General features: G+C 40.4%; 1 protein-coding gene across 4 annotated transcripts in view; it reads left to right on the forward strand.

Annotated features, from left to right (window-relative positions):
- Positions 1 to 17,153, forward strand: part of SLC36A4 (solute carrier family 36 member 4) — a 250,901-nt gene that overhangs the window by 26,630 nt on the left and 207,118 nt on the right. For all 4 annotated transcript variants that reach the window (XM_045020033.1, XM_045020014.1, XM_045020021.1 and 1 more), the window contains exons 2-6: positions 5,618 to 5,741; positions 6,615 to 6,705; positions 8,061 to 8,149; positions 9,133 to 9,228; positions 10,840 to 10,924. In XM_045020033.1, coding sequence (XP_044875968.1) covers positions 5,618 to 5,741; positions 6,615 to 6,705; positions 8,061 to 8,149; positions 9,133 to 9,228; positions 10,840 to 10,924 — 485 coding nt within the window. The remainder of the gene's footprint in view (positions 1 to 5,617; positions 5,742 to 6,614; positions 6,706 to 8,060; positions 8,150 to 9,132; positions 9,229 to 10,839; positions 10,925 to 17,153) is intronic.

The raw sequence follows: 17,153 nt of genomic DNA on the forward strand, positions 1-17,153 counted from the left end.
CTTCCCATAATGCATTTAAGTAAAGATAACACTCTTTGTTTTGTTGTGATGCCTCTCTTTGTTTTGTTGTGAACTCGGGGATCCTGGAGCTGCTTATCTAAAAAACAAACACAGCTCCTGTTTGCAGTGAATGAGCAGAGGCAGGCAGGGGGATCCCTTTGGAATGTCCACAGCTAGTGTTTGCTTGAGGAGAGAAGCAGAACGGGGTCCGTTTTGGAGCAGCTGCTTATCTGGTCTGTGAGGAAAAAAACAAAGAAGGCTATTTGCATTTAGTGAATGAGAGATGGGTGGGGGAAGGGGTCGGAACTTGCAAGGCGGTGAGCTGACACAGTGTCAGCTCCAAAAATCCACTCTCTCTGTCTTCCCCACGCTCCTTGTCACACTCCACCCCACCCCACCCCACTCTTTTGAAAAGCACGTTGCAGCCACTTGAACGCTGGGATAGCTGCCCATAATGCACCACTCCCAATGCCGCTGCAAATGCTGCAGATGTGGCCACACTGCAGTGCTGGTAGCTGTCAGTGTGGCCACACTGCAGCGCTTTCCCTACTCAGCTGTACAAAGACAGCTTTAACTCCCAGCGCTGTACAGCTGCAAGTGTAGCCAAACCCTCTGTCCTTTGCTGGTTCTACTCCTACCTCTCTAATCACTCCTCCAGAAGATCCTCCTAATCCCCTCTCCAACGCTCTGTGGGGTTTCCACAGGGCTCTTTCCTTGGTTTCCCTCTCATCTCCCTCTGTCCTTCTCTGGCAATCTCATCTGCATGCACAAATTTAACTGCCATCTCTATGCTGACAACTTGCACAGATGCTGAGCTGCTTTAGCCCTGTCTCATTCTGTGCAAATTAAAAATCTCTGTTTCTCTGGCATCTCTTTGTGGATGCGTAGCGGTCAGTTCAAGCTCAACATGGCTAAAACAGGTCTTAATCTCCCCTTCTTCCCCCATGTTCCGCTACCTTCCTTCTCCGCCACCCTGCCTGTCACTCAAGCCAATAATCTGGGCATGGTTTTTTTATTTGGACTTCTTTCTAGGTTCTTACATCTAGGATAAGTCTAAATCTTGCATAGTCTTTTTGCATAACATCTCTAAGATATGGCCTTTCTTGTCCATCCACACAGCTAGAACTGTTGTCCAGGCTCTCATCATCTTACATCTTGATTACTGAAACATCCTTTTCTCTGGCCTTGACAAATGCAATCTTGCCCAACTCATGTGCATTCAGAATGCTGGTTCAAAGATCACTTTCCTAGCCACATCACTTAGACCCCCCCCTCTCTCCATCTCTCCTCTGGCTCCCCGTTCTCTATCGTATCAAACATAAACTTCTTGTTTTCGCTTTTAAGGTCCTTCACAGCCTATCATTGCCCTACCTATAATCTCTTACGCTACTGAAATGTCAACTCCCACATCTGGCCAGTGATGCCAGCCTCGATCGCTCACTTGTTAAATTTTCAAATAGGCGCCTTTGTGCTATCTCTGATACTGCCCCTCATGCTTGGGAGGAGCTCCCCCATAAACATCTGCAAAACTACCTCATTATCCTCCTTCAGATCCCTCCTTAAAATCGCCTTTGCTGTGTTGCCTACAAAATATGGACAATGGTTGCGCTGTTGGTGCACTGAGACCATGGTTTAGCATGCTGACTGATAGTGTCTCATTATTTCCTGGTACTCCCATCCTGTTGTCTCTTGTTGTTGTGTACTTGGATTATAAGCTCTTTGGGGCAGGAACCATCTTTTTGTACAGCATCTAGCATGAAGGGGTTCTGATTCATGTCTTGGACTCCTAGATGGTATGGTGATAAAAATAACAATAAAGAGGATAGTATTGAAAACAACTCTTGGATCAATATGTGGTTTTATGTGAGGAATAAGCAACGGGAGACAAATTTCTGAGGGACTAATAACCTGTCTTCATTGGAACCTCCTTAATATTTAAAAAACAAACAAAAGCTCTCTCTTGAAAATGTCAGCCCAAATGTTTCTAAATAGACGGTTAATTAAAGATTTTCTTGGAGGGGCCAGAATGAGAGGCCAGTGAAGTTCAGGAAAAGGTATAATGTTGTCAACATTTAAGTCTGAGTCGACTAAGTCTGTTGGTGAAGACCTGATGTAAAAAAAGTTATGTGGTAAGCTCCATCCTGAAAACCTACAGCTCGGTATTCACGTACCATAAAAGGTCTCGGTGCCAGCCCTGGATTGAAGAAAAGATATATTTACTTTCATCTTTTGAAATTCATTCTCTGGTATAAACTAGTGTCAGTGGAAGATGCCGCATCTTCTGGATGACAAGAGCAGAATTTTTATGATCATCACAGAAGTCTGAGGAAAAGAGTCAGAAGGAAAAGAGTAGCAAAAGGTTACAGATGAATGTGACAGTTCTAGGAAAATGTTTGCATGCCCCAAACAGCAGTTTACACCTAGGTGAGATTACCACTGAAAAGATTCAGTTTCTTTGGCATATTATACAATTTATGGACAAGAGTGAAAAGTGCTACTATATTTGGTGCAAATTGAAATGTTGTAAAGAGATGTTTAAAACTTTTTTCCCTAATGCTGGGGATTAAAGAGCATTTCCATGATCTTCTGTCTATTTGTAAGTGTTCTCTTTATCACAGCATGGCAGGCAGATAGGATTGAGATTAGCTTTTGCTTGTCAGAGGTATTTTTTCTGGCATTTCCTAAAACTGAAGGGGTGCACCCTCAAAAGACAGGAAGATTATTTAATTGATCTAGTTAACACAAGTCAAACAAACTCCCTCTGAACTGGAAGTAATGTCCTTTTTTTTTTTTTAAAGTTTTTGTAAATGGGGCTCAAGTCCCAGTTTGAGAAGGCTGAGATGATGTGCCTCAGATGGAGCTGTTTACACTGGCAAAAGTCCTCCTTGACCCCAATGGCACCTATTACTGTTTTAGGCCCCACAGGCAACACATCTTCAAGGAGTGTCCTTTAAACTGAACATTCCTGTGCTACACCCCTTTCTCCCCAGGATGTGCAAAAGTTAAAAGTGCCACTGCATACTTCATAACTACCAGAACCATCATGATGCTAATGGCTACTGATATCTCTGTTCATAGTTGTGTCTCTTCTCCCCCACCCCTGCGTAGTTCCTCCAACCGTCTCCCATAACTAGGAGCAGGAGTCCTGCATAAAAACATTAGTTGACAGTTACACCACTGTGTGCCCAGACAGAGAGCATCTGGCATACTAATGGTGATATGTCTCCTCTAGAATGTGGTAATTATGCTAAAAATTGAAATTGAATTTTTTTTTAATAAATGCTTTATCTTTGCTGCTGCTGAATGACATTATGAACACAATTTGAGTAAGTTGCAGTTGGGTTCTTTATGAAAATGAACCAAATTGTCTTGCTACTATCTCTTAAATATGGTTGGAAAAAATGGTAACCAAACAAACTGCCCATCATGTAAAACATCCAGCATTGGTACTAAACTTATTAGATTGGTGTGCACACCAATCCAATTACTTTTCTCTAAGGATGAAAGCTAAAATAATTTGTAGCAAAGTGAAAGTAGTTTTAGATTGTTATAAATGAATGATCAGTGAAATCAGGTTTCCTCTCTGCAGTAGTGGCCTATGCCACATGATTCAGAAGGACTGGAAAGTGATACAAGCTATGAAAGTGAGATCTGGGAAGAGTGTTGCATTTTCATAATGTAATAAAAATACTGTAATGATAGTGTTTAATAAGCATGTCTTAAAAACAAATTTTATATTTCCAAGATCACTGTTTTTATAATTTATACTCCGGTAAAGGAGAAAATCCCTGGAAATAGTCATTTTTAGGAGGGGGTTCGCGAGACTTGACATTTTAGTGAAAGGGGTTCACAGGTTGTTAAAGTTTGGGAACCACTGCCCTAAACTGAAATCGGGATGCACAGAGCCACCTGGCATTGCTGCTCGCTTCTGCCCCCACCACTGTATGTTCCTCCATGCCTGCAATTGAGCCAAGTAGCAGAGATGGGACGGGGAAGGGGGGAGAGGAATGGGTATGGGCTAGGATCTGGACAGCAAAGCAGGGTGTGAATATTTGAGTACTTTTGAGCTCAGAGCCAGGAGATGAAGCTGTTGGACTATGATCCAGCTAGCAGTGCAATGCCCCTTTGTAAGGAGGCTCCAGGTAGTGGAAGGGACCAAGGGGACTCCAGATAGCAACCCTGGGGAGATGGAGGGAGGCCAGGATGTGGCAGAAGTGGGTAACTGGAAGCGGACTGAGGAGAGAAAGAGGCCAGTTGGGGCGAGGGAGGGCTGGACAAGGCTCTGGAAACTGGCCCTGAAGGACAGGGGTGGGAAGGACATGAGGCCAGGGTGAGGGGATCCAGGGACCACTTAGGAGCAGTTGGCATGAGGCCAGGGTCTGTGTGTGGGGCTCTGGAGACTGCTTGGGGGTGAGGAGCATGAGACTAGGGTGGGGGCTCTGGGGTGAGGGGCATGAGGCTGGGGGGTGGATGGACGCTGGGGACACGAGGCTGGGGGGCATGAGGCCGGGAGGGTGGGCTCTGGGAACTGCTCAGGGTGGGGACACAAAGCTGATGGGGTGGGCTCTGGGAACCTCTTGGGGGCGGGAGGCATATGGCGGGGGGGTGGGGGCAGACCACCTAAGCAGGTCGTTCACAAATCACTGCAAGTGGTCTCTTCGTCCAGATGTATCCAGGTCAATTTTCCACTGCTGGGGGATTCCCCACATGGACCTATTTGCAATAAGAGAAAACAAAACATCATGTTTTTTGTTTCTGAGTCACAGCCACGGGTTCATTGACAGATGATTTCCTTCTACCCTAATCAAAAGGCCTGCTGTATGCCTTCCTGTCAGTTCTGCTTCTGTTCAAAGTCGTGTTTAAAGTCAAGCAAGATCTTACTCACCTTATAGTAGTAGCCCCAGCATGGTCCCATCAACATTGGTTCTTGACTCTACTAGCCCTCCATTGTCAGATCTCCATTGTCTCCACGAGACGCAGATGTGATCTCCCATTTGTTTCACCCAGAAAGGCGTTTCCCCAGCTCAAGCTCATATTCATCTTATATTGGACGGTCTTTTGTTTCTGAAATAATAAGGGTTAGCTGTTCAGTTCCATCAGAGTCCACTTGGTGAGTGTCTCAGCTTTCCACTCTTTCATCGATAACCGATCACTTTTTTCGAACTCTATGATCATCAGCTTTCGGAATGGTTTGGACAGATCATATCCACAGGTACACACCCAGGTTCCCTCACGGAACTTAAATTTAGTTCTAGCAAAGTTGATGGATCCGCTCTTTGAGCTGCTGGCAACCTATTCTCTGCTACACCTTTCTGTGAAGGTGGTGTCCTTGATTGCTATTACCTCAGCCAAGAAAGTAGGGGAACTGCAAACCTTACTATCAGAACCTCCTTATACAATAATCTTTAGAGACAGAGTTTTCCTTTGACCTCATCCGAAGTTCCTGACTAAAGTGGTTTTCAGTTTTCACGTTGACCAAGCACACACCTACAATGGAATGGACAAGTGCAATACATCCTGAAGAAGAACAGTTATAGAAAAAGATAAGGAACTGTTTTATTTACTGAATATTTCTAAATTTGGTCATAGTACTAAAATGGTTTCTTGTACTGTACAGACATGGAAGTAATGAAGCCTTTAATTGGAGAACAGAATTCGGACAGCATCTCTGATGATGAGAATGAAAATGAATTGTTGCCAGTTGAGAAGCATTACCAACTTGATAATCAAGAGGGCATTACGTATGTACTGTTTTAAATGTCATTCTCTTTAAAATTTATTACATTTGACTTGTTCTTTGGAAATATTCCTGTGCTTTTAAGAGATTTCCCCATGACTGTAGTATGGCTTTATGATTCTGCTCTGGGAATCCACACAGACAGTTTTTTGGTAAGCCAAGCTCTGGTTTAGGACTATTTTGGGTAGGCCGTCAATTTCCAGAATTTGACAGTGTACTAATTATAAAATAGACATTTTTTGAATGATTGCACTGTATATTAAGAGTATGAGTTGCTCAGGATCCAAGGAACTCTTATTACAAAACACATCAAATTTATTTTAAGACTATTTCAATTATATGGGAAGCATCCAGAAGACCTTGGAAATAAAGCTTAATGAATCTGAATGTAGATTAATTTGGGGGTCTGAAAAAGTTTTCTTTGATATATTTTTAAGTTATTCTTTGTCAGGCTCCTGGTTGCATCTACAACCATTTAAAAGGCATAACTTTTTAAAAATAGTTTAAGCAAAAATCAGCACAGCATCAGCCTGTTGCACTTAGTTGCTCCTCTCTCAGGCAAAAGGAGAGTCTCACCTCACAATTAAGATGAAATCCAGGTTTTGAACCAACAGTTGTAGTGAATTCCAGATCAGGGATCACTCCCCGGAGAAAACCTGGCTTCATTCCCTCAGAACTTAAATCCAGACCCTGATAGGAGCATCCCATCTATTTTTGCTCGGAGGCTCCTATGTATCTTTCACAAGACTGCCTTGATCATCTTGAAACATTTAAAGCTTATAAATTTTATCTTCACAATCTATAAACTGATTGGTGAAAAGCTATCTGAATGTTGTTCAAAGGTGCCACTGTGACTCTGTATTATTTGTATTTTCAGGTTTGTGCAAACACTTACTCATCTCCTCAAAGGAAACATTGGAACTGGGCTTCTAGGGCTTCCACTTGCGATAAAAAATGCAGGCATTGTGGTAAGAGCTTTTTTCCCTCTTACATGTGGAAGAGATGCATAGAAAACTCTATTACATCTCTGCAGTTCAGAGTGATAAAACTAAAATCTAGATAACTTGATTATGTGACCTATTATTTCAATATCAATTTGAACAGGGCATCATGTTAGTTTTCCTTTCCAGAGTCTAGTTAGAACTGGAGACTAGGATTTGGCATTCCTGAACTGGCCATTGGCTCACTATGTAATCTTAATCTCTTTACACTGCATTTTCTAGACCTGATTGGAAAAGTGTGTGTGTGTGTGTGTGTTTTGTTTTTGTCTCCTGAAGAAAATTCTGTGAACTTTCTGTGAAAAATTGAAAACCGAAAACTTTTGGTTCAGAAATGCTTCCATCGTGCCTAATGTGAGTTGTAGTTTGGGTCCTCATTTCCTCCTTCTCTTCTATGGATTGGGCTCCTTACTTGGAGTACATCTCCTATGATGCACCAGGATCTTCCATCTTGCCGATCTGATGAGATGGTTCATGGAAACCTCATGGCCATTTTGCATCATGGCAGACATAGTCCATTTGGACAGCCTGGCCCATAGAGGAGAATGAGGGCATAAGGCACCCAAAGTAAAACTCCCTTGAGGCAGTGTGGTAGCATTTCCAAATCAAAATGTTCCATTTCTGGCTGAAAATTGAAAATTTTTCAGTTTCTGGATGCTTGGTTAAAAAAAAAATTAGAATTTTTCTGTCAAAAACAGATACTCTTTGTGCAAAATGTTGTTTAGTCAAAAATGCAATTTTCTCTCCAAAATATAGCTCTGATGAAAAATTTTCAACCAGTCCTAGTATTTTCCCTTATCTGTAATATGTATCATTGTATTTAGGTCCTCTGGACAGGGACCATATCATCTTCTCTACTGAGCAGCACCAATTATGCTGACTTGTAATAAAAAAAAAAACCTTAGCATTGATGACAATAAGATGTTTGAAACCATTATTTAGAAATGTGCAAAATCACATATTTTTTGTGTGACAAATTTTTCATGGCAAATATTTCTGTGAAATTGTGGATATTGGGATGAAATCTGTACCCACTTTTACTACTTTCCCTTTGTTCACCATCCCATCTTTTGCTCAGTCCTTGATGTAAAAGTCACATGAGTCCTAAGTAAACTAGCAATAAAAACTTCTTTGGACTTGCAGTACTTAGTTGTTTTTTCTATTTACCATATTTGTTTCAAACTTTTATGGAGGTGATCCTTATTTGTTAAAATGCGAAATGTTATTTAGAGTGTTTTTTTCCCTTGTATATTTCTGTGAAAATTACTCTTCTTATAGGATTCCAGGTATTTATACCCCATTTCCTACTTTCTTTCTCCATATAGCTTGGACCAATCAGCCTTGTGCTTATAGGAGTTGTATCTGTTCATTGTATGCACATTTTGGTACGATGCAGCCACCATCTGTGTCAGAGGTAAATGTGGAGCTATTTGTTACATTATAGCATCTGAATTCCCTGAATTTCATACTCTATTTCATTTTATGTCTTCGGTCTGCACAATGTCTTGGTGCTCTAATAATCTCTTCAGAGGTATCTGTCAGAGCCTAGGAGGAAGGGGCATGTAACTTCTTTTGGTGTAACTACCAATGATGGCTTCTAGCTGGCATGCTTAATTATTTGGCATCATCTGTTCTAGAATGCCTTGAACAATATTTGTTTAAATACAGTTCATTTTCTGCCTACTGTTCATGTGTTCTAAACTAGGCTGGTTCATCTTTGATAGATTTGCATCTTATTCCATACTCATAAATGGAAAACAACCCCAGTCTCTCTCACTGCAGTTCTAGTTGTTTAGCCCTAATTTTAGATATAAGGCAAAGGGTTCACTTTGAAGTGTGGTAGATCTGTACCTCTCACCAGAATCTGGAAGTTGGTCACCATGTTTGGAGTTACTCCTTCTGGAGACCAGTTCCCTCAGGGTATGTTTGCATGAGCATCTACTGCATGGCAAGCTGAAGTGTAAATCTACGGTGCTTCAGCATGCCGCGTACTAATGTACTGTCAAAGTTATTGAGAACTTTTTAGTTCACATCAGCTGGGACCATAGGGATAGTGCACGGCATGTTGGAGCACTGTAGAATTACACCCCAACGAGCTGTGCAGTAAGTGCTCGTGTAGACCTGCCATAAGACACCTGTGATTTAAAAACCTGATCCTGCACTATTGACTTAACTGGGAGCAGAATCATAGTTTAGATGCTGAAAGTGCACAGGTATATGCTGTTCTTGAAGATTGACTTCAAGTAGCAGATCAGGCCTTCTACAGCTACTGAATGATGTTCCAGAATTGCTATAACTGAGCCTGTGGGGTCCACAACATTTTCAGGCTATGGCAGAGTATATCATATTTTACGCCTTGACATTTTCTATCAACTTCTCTCCATTCTTTCATTTCAGGTTGAAAAAGACCTCATTAGGGTATAGTGACACAGTTAGTTACGCCATGGAAGTAGGGCCCCTAACCTGTCTTCAGAAAAGAGTTTCCTGGGGAAGGTAAGGTTGTTGCAGCATTTAATTTAATAAATGAAATATTGAAAGGAATGGATAAACTGTGAAACATTAGAATTTTACCTTTCTCCAATGATATTGCTTTCTGTGGATTAGCAAAAACTTTATACAGTAATACATCTTGTGTGGAAGGGGTTATTCACACAGTCAAGCACTTAGTTTTAAAGTTCTGTGGGATAAAATTTACTTCAGTTTCACTCTATGAGCAGAAATTTGGTATAGCCAGAATTGCATTCTGCACATTCTAATGTATTGAAACAATTTAGGATTTCAGTTCTGTTTTACCACAAACATTTCTCCATATTAAGTGTTCACTGTAAGCAGTCTGTAGTGTATACTTAAATGACTAGTATAAGATATCCATTCTGAAAGGGAGCAACCTATTCTTTGACATGTTACTCTGCAAATTGCATTTGGTGTTCGATCTTTATTATATTTCACATTAATGAAACAAAAATGTTAATAGCTTGTTGTCTGTCTCTGAAATTTTTTTCCCTTTGAGAACCTCAGTCATTTTCCTTTGCCATCTGTAAAAAAGAGTCATAGTAGGGCAGACTAAATAATGGTATTGTGAGATAATAATGAAAACCAAAACCTTAGAGCTGTTAAATATATTTATTTTAATGAGCATATATAAAGAATTTCTTCTTTCAACAATGAAAATGTCTTTTCCCTACTATTTTCAAGGATGCAGCAATAGTGTGCAGTGTGTTATGGTTATTGTATAAAATGTGAATTAATTTTTTTTCAGATATTTTTGGTGGTTATGTTATAGGAATGCAATGGAACCCGATTATAGGGAAATTTGGTTTAAAGTGAAGGTAGGATGAAAGCCCCATAAGTCCTTTGGTACAGTACAATCTATAAATTGTAATTCTGTTTCCAGAGAAGTTCTGCTGCAGAAATAATAATTTATCTAAAGAAAGTTCTAGTGTATGTTTAACTTTATATGAAGAGTTCCACTGGAACAGTCCTCAGTCCACCAGAGCCTCTGATGTATGCCTCCCAAAAACGATATGAACCACAGTTAGAAAAAAATAAAGTGAGAGATTTTTTTTGTGAATTCTCATCTGACTGAAACCTCAGGACTGATTCATATTGAATCACTTGGTAAGCACTGAGAATAACTGTCATCTTACATTGCTGAAACTTCTATAATTTTGACTGTATCAGGCATTTCATGTTCTCTTGTCACAACAGTCCTAATATGGTGCTTTCCCTGCTAAAAGATTTACATGTGCATTAATTATAGGTACATATTTTAATATTCCTACAGTATAGTTTTACAAAAATCTCTTCATTTCCCTACTTCCACAAGTATGTGATTGTAAACCATCTATCTTTTTTATGCATTTCTAAGAAACTCATCACCTTGGAATCTACTTGATGTTAGCTAAAGAAATTATTTGTCTTGTTTTGTTTGCAGAAGAACCTGCTTTGCAGTGCACCAGAGTTTAACATGGTGTTTTGAAACTATTGTTTCCACCTCACTATAAAAAGGAGCACTAGATGTATGTCATTTGGAAATGGCTTAATTGTTTGAAAACCCTTTTAATATCATAACTTCAGTGTGTATGTGTTTTTTCTCACACCTAGGTGTATCGTTGACTTTTTTCTTGTGATTACACAACTGGGATTTTGCAGCGTTTATGTTGTGTTCTTAGCAGAAAATGTGAAACAAGTGAGTAAATGCGTTGTATGGGAATAATTTTGTTTGCAGCTTTTTATTTTCAGCTTTATTTCCTTTCTGCATCCATGTCATATGTACGATTCATATAATGCATGTAATGAGAATACATATAGTGTAAGCGCTACCTTTCTTTCCCCCAAAGATACCTCACTGATTAACTTGTGTAGAAAGTGACCCACTTGCTTTGTAGGTAAACTCAATCCAGCGCTTGTGTAAGCAGCTGCAACATCATTGACCTCCAGTTTCTTAAATTTCAACACTTAATCTCACAATTTAACCCTGGAACGTAATTATTTTACACACAGCTAAACTGTGTTAGAAAGATAAAAGGAGTTCTGCCAAATTTTACAATGAGAGAATGGTTTCTTCATGCACAAAATCAGTGGTGTACCATAAACTCTTAGGATTTGTGCTCCAAAACGTGTTTAATCCCTTGTACAGTATATACATATTCTTTCCATATTCAGATCTTGGGCCCAACCTTGCTCTCAATATGTAGCAATTTTTATTTATTATTTAGTTTGCAGTGATGTCCAAAATAGTGCCAAGAAGTTTCCAAATGCAGAGAAAGACACAGTCCCTGCCCTGAAGATTGTAGTTAATTATAATTATGTACTTCGTGTGAGCACACATGCAAAGCAGTTTCTTTTCTGAGTGCTGCAGCAGTGTGCGCCACATCTCAGAAGATGGAAAAAGCTGTTAGGCAATTGGAAAGGCACTCTGTAAAGAACTGGGGAAATGGACAACATTGTTTATGGTTAATGGTATCTTCCAGCAAGTGTCTGAAGCCTCCCTTTGCACAAATGTAAGATATCACTGAGTGAAATGGGAATGGTTGATTTACATGTATATTATGAGGCTGTTCTGCTTCAGTAACAACCAGCCTTGCTGTAAGTACATCAAAGTATGCTGTGATCCTGCTAGACTCCAAAAGCTAAGTAAGGTTGGGCCATTTCAGTACTAGGATGGGAGACCGCAATGAGACATCTGAGAGCTGCAGGTGATATTCAGCAGATGGCACTGTACACTTTTGCAATGGGCTGAACTGTTACCCAAAGAACCATTATCGCTTAGATGAGACATAAAGCTAGATCCTGTCTACATTAAATTTCTACAAGGTCCCGCACTCCCTCCAAATGAATGGAGGCATTAAACACTGGGCTTCTTGACAGATTTCAATTTGGGTAATTACCCTACAGTCCCCCTCCAATTTCAATCAGATATGATGTTCTTAATGTCCTACCTTAGACAATTCTGCAATACAGCTGTATGCTTTGAAATTTCTACTGGTTATACTTCATTGGTGGCTGAAGTGGTCCATAGGTATCTTACCTTTCTCTTAGGAGTGTTGTGAGCTTTATTTCATGTTTTGGGAAGTGCTCTAAGATCCTCTGATGTAAGGTGCTATAAAAGTGCCAAGTACCTGCATATGCAATTTATACATTCTATGATTTGGGCCTCTGAACCTGATATGCGGTAGCTGTGAGACCATATTATAAAAAATTATTTTACCACTCTAATGCTTAGTAATCTCAGCGTGCATATTATTTTCAGTAGTATGTCTCTTCCTTCTCCGGCCCCACCCTCTCAGTGTGATTTTTTTATTACATCCATCATAGTATAAAGTTCAAGCCCAAACAATTGTCATCAAATAGGTAAGCAGACCCACTGCTGCCTACCAGTGACAACTTCCTATTAACTGACCTGATAAGCAAAAACAAGACTAATTAGCTGTGTCTTGCATCACTTCTTAAGGCCATTAAAATTGGATCCTCATTTATTACAGGATTTCAGACAGAGGGGCCATCACAAGAAATACTTTGCTACCTTTCCTCAGGAGTTTAACCCTGGGGAGAGATCCAGTAACAAATTAATCCTAGGCAACAGAAACAGCCTCAAGGAAATATGAAATATACTCTGTAAATGAATCAAACTTACCAAAAATTCAGAGATTTCACTTTTCAATTAATTTGATTTGAATTGCAGTTCTTCTTCCACAGTATGGTAAGGAGATAAGAATCTGTCTCCTTCACAGTCACAAAGAGCTATATTGCAGAACTCTGTCCTGTAGAGGGCACCAAAGGACATAAGTTGGTACTACTTTAAATATATAATGCATTGATTCTTCCCAAAGCCAAATTTTGTGAAAAAGCATTTAAGTTGCTTATTTGCACATACCATCAACACAAGCATTAAAAGTCACAAAATAATTAGTTTTCACCCAACGCTACCACCTTGATTTCGCCTCTCCTCATGACCTCAGCCATGACATTGCTCCCTCCACACAAAGCTATATTAGTGTTTGGACGACTCCTGACTCAGCTGTCCTGTCCCCCGCCAGGGCACTGGCACAGCAACACCGTGGTGAGCCCTTGAAGAGCTGATATTTCCAAGCTTGGCTTCCCTAGTGGTGCTATGTAGTGGGCTGGAGAGCTGAGGTTGAAGCACTAGGGAGCCACATGTCTCTGCATTGACATCAGTCTTGGTGCAAAGGCACTGGGATCTCCTACACAGCTGTGATCCCCAAACCCAGTCAGCCCTTCCCTCCACAAACAAGCCTCATTCTCCTTTCTTTCCCTCCCTCAAAGCCCCATTATCAACCTTCCCCTATCCCCTGCTGTGTAGCTTAGCTCCCTGCGGTCTCTGGAAGGAGTGGAGATGGTGAGTTGGGGAAGCAAGACAGCTGACAGAGTTGGACAGTTCCATTGGCTAATATTAGTGTAGCTCAATTTGATTATACTGAATGGGAGAATAGCTTGTGTGTTAATTTTAAAATTTCAAAACTGGCTTATGTTGGAGATGTTAGCTGAATATGCTTGTGTGGGAACTGTGATTGTTTAGCTAGAGGAAGCCAAAGAAATGTGTAGAGGGAAAATGGAAGGGAAATATTAGTTAAGTAGCCTTTTAAAAGATTTCCTCTACAGTTAGTAAATATTTTTCTTTAAATGTTACATGGAAATTTCAGTGTTCCAATGAAGAGTAATTGTGCCAAATTTGAGGACTAGGCTAATGTAAACAGTTGCTACCATTGTCTCCATAATAAAAATGGAATGCTTGAACCAGAGCCTGTCACACGGGCTGACTGGTCTCTCTGCGTATGTCTATACTTCAGTTAAACACCTGTGGCTGGCCTGTCAGCTGACTTGGGTTCACAGGGCTTGGGCTATGGGGCTGTGAAATTGCGGTGTAGACATTTGGGCTTGGGCTAGTGCCCGGGCTCTGGGACCCCATGAGAGGGGAGAACCCCAGAGCCTGAGCTCCAGCCCGAGACCAAAAGTCTACAATGCAGCCCTGCTACCTGAGCCTCACAAGCCTGAGCCAGTTGAAACGGGCCAGCCAGGGGTGTTTAATTTCAGCATAGACATACCCTATGCTGTCTTGCTGGAGTGGCATCACTGTTCAGTTAGTTTGAAGTTAACACATAACTGTGTCCCCTTAAATGATGAATAGATCTCCAGTGGGGACATAGAGGGTCAGGCATCTCTGTGCATAAAGTAAATAATTCACACAAACGTTTGATCCTTAACTACTTTGGAGTCCCAGATACTGGGGTAGTGGATGCCAGATAAATGTTTGTAAATATAACTTTTCATATGCTGCATCAGTTGAGTCCTTTCAATTGTGCAACTTTATTTGCTGTAGCATTTCTTGTACAGCCTGCATCCACAAATCATTAGAGTTAAATAATACAAAATAGGTAATAATTGGAGACATACCAATCTCCTAGAACTGAAAGGTCATTGAGTCCAGCCCCCTGCCTTCACTAGCAGGACCAATTTTTGCCCCAGATCCCTAAGTGGCCTCCTCAAGGATTGAACTCACAACCCTGGGTTTAGCAGGCCAATGCTCAAACCACTGAGCTATCCCTCCCCCCTATGTGGGATGGCGGAGAATAAATGGTGTAAACTGAAGAGACAATTTTCAACGAATTAAAATGAGCAGAAAGGCCAATATTTTTTTAAATTTGCCTTAATGGGAGCATTTGGGTGTTCAGGACTTCTGATTTTCAAAATCTTGGCCAAAACCTTGTACTTTCTCAAAAATCTTTGGATTTTGCTATGTTGAGTTTGCTGTCTTGCTATCTTGCAAAACAAAAGGTTGACAAATATTTTATAAAGAGCCTGGCATATGTACTGAGCCATCATCAGTCCAAATCCCTTCTAAATAAGCAATTACTAACTACGGTAAGCATTGTGAGTAGGTCTAAATGTTTGCTTTGTCTTTCCAATTCTGTAAGGGATTCAATACCGTTTTCTTCCATATAAAATACATCACACATCTTCTGGTTCTAGATATTGAGGTTGCTTGAAACTTCCCATTGTAAGACCCTAAATTTTGTTGCTTATAACTTTGCCAAACCTCAACCATTGTAACTAAAGTGCGCACACACACATGGTAGTGTGAGCAACCCTGATTCGGACACTTCCTAATTTTTGAGTGCTTGACTTTGCAACTAAGCTTTCTCTTCATGTATGGTATGGTCAAGGTAAAAACAAACTTGAGATTCTGTTCTTTGTTGAAATTCTCTAAAAGCTGATGACACTTTTCTTTAGTAGAAATCCAGCCTTCTTTGTGTCAGTGAAATAAAGGCAAGAGATGATGCTCAATAGCAAACGTACCTTATTGTAACACATTCTTGAGCTGAATTTTATCATTGAGAAAATCTGGAGCATGCTTAATCATAACAGAGATTTTGGGAGGAAGAGATTATGTGGGCATTGGAGGCCCATGCGTTTTTACAGCACTGAGCCCACTGACTATGTGTGACATTTGAGTGGAGAGAATTATCTAAACTGATAGTATGTTTGCAAGTTACTGTGCTCTGGTGATAGGAAAGAGAAGGCAAGGGGTAATGTTAGATGTGCCTTTGCCCAGTATGACTAACTGAAATGCAATGACGCACTAGAGGCAAAGTGCAGTAGCTTAAAAACAACTGTTAGCAGGAATAACTGTCCAAGATGATATTGAGTCTGATATTGTGAAGGAGGGTAGGTTAGGTAAAGGCTGAGTCATATTCAGTCCATCTAATCATAATCAATTGCAAACTTATGTCACCCTATGCAGCATGTAAGGCAGGGAAACGGATGCACATTGCTGTTTCATGTTTGTTGACTTGTTTAGGAAAACGTTAAAAGTTCAGTGGTGGTTTTTAGTCCTACTCACAAAGAAAAGGTTTAGCAATGATACAATAGCCTGTGCCTGAACAGCACAAAGTTAGGAACTGAAATTTCAATGTGGTTTTTCCATGCTGCTCTGTCTCACCCAATCTCTCCTCCATGTTACTAATTTGAGCAACAAAATTAAAAGTTTTCCTTTCTTGTCTGCTCTTGAATCTTGTGTCATCATATCATGCTTCTTTCACTCTGCCAGTAATGTTAGCCTCCATAGCCTGTTTGCTCACCTCTCCTTGGCTACCCCATCCATGTTGTATGCCCTCTCTGAATCCATTTGCAGAACCACTACCCTGACCTCTTTCAAAGCCATCCTCTTCCGTGATGCCTACAGTAAACTGCCTAAGGCTTTGTCTAAACACAAAAGTTGTGCCACTTTAACTATACCAGAAAAGTTAAAGCACTACAACCCCTCACCGTCTCCTGGTAGAGGCAGTTTTACCAGTATAAAGGTGCTTTTTACCAGCTTGGCTTTATCCATACAGAAAAGGGAATAAGTTATACTGGTATAAGTGCCTTTATACTGGTATATTTATTTAGGTTAAAAAAAAAATCACACCCCTAGCCAAAATAGATACATCACTACCAAAATAAAATAAAATAAAATAAATAAATAATAAAAATGTGTATAGACCAGACCTAATGACAGTGGTTAAGCAGGGAGACTGTTGGAGCTGAGTTTTCAAAATTTCCATTTTATTTTCATTTATTCATAACTTTCTGAAACTTTTACCTTTTGGCCTGAAACATTAAATATCCAAGGAAGGTGCAGGTGTGAGTTTCAGCTATAGAAAAACTCCACCACTAACACACAACTTACGTCCTCAATAAGCAATGTGTATGGCTCAGCAGAAGCCATTTTTTCACATGGCAGGGTGGTATCTGAAATGTGGTCTTTGAGATAGCTTCCTTTCAAAGATGGAGTCACCAATCAAGGGTCAATGTGACTTCAGTGGCCATCTCAGACGACTTGTCTAGACAAAGCTTTAGGTCTAGTCTATGCACAGTTTTTGTTCCAAAACTATTTTGATTAGGGGTGTGATTTTTTT

This window comes from Mauremys mutica, chromosome 1 (genome assembly GCF_020497125.1).
Source record: "Mauremys mutica isolate MM-2020 ecotype Southern chromosome 1, ASM2049712v1, whole genome shotgun sequence".
Taxonomy (NCBI): Eukaryota; Metazoa; Chordata; order Testudines; family Geoemydidae; genus Mauremys; species Mauremys mutica.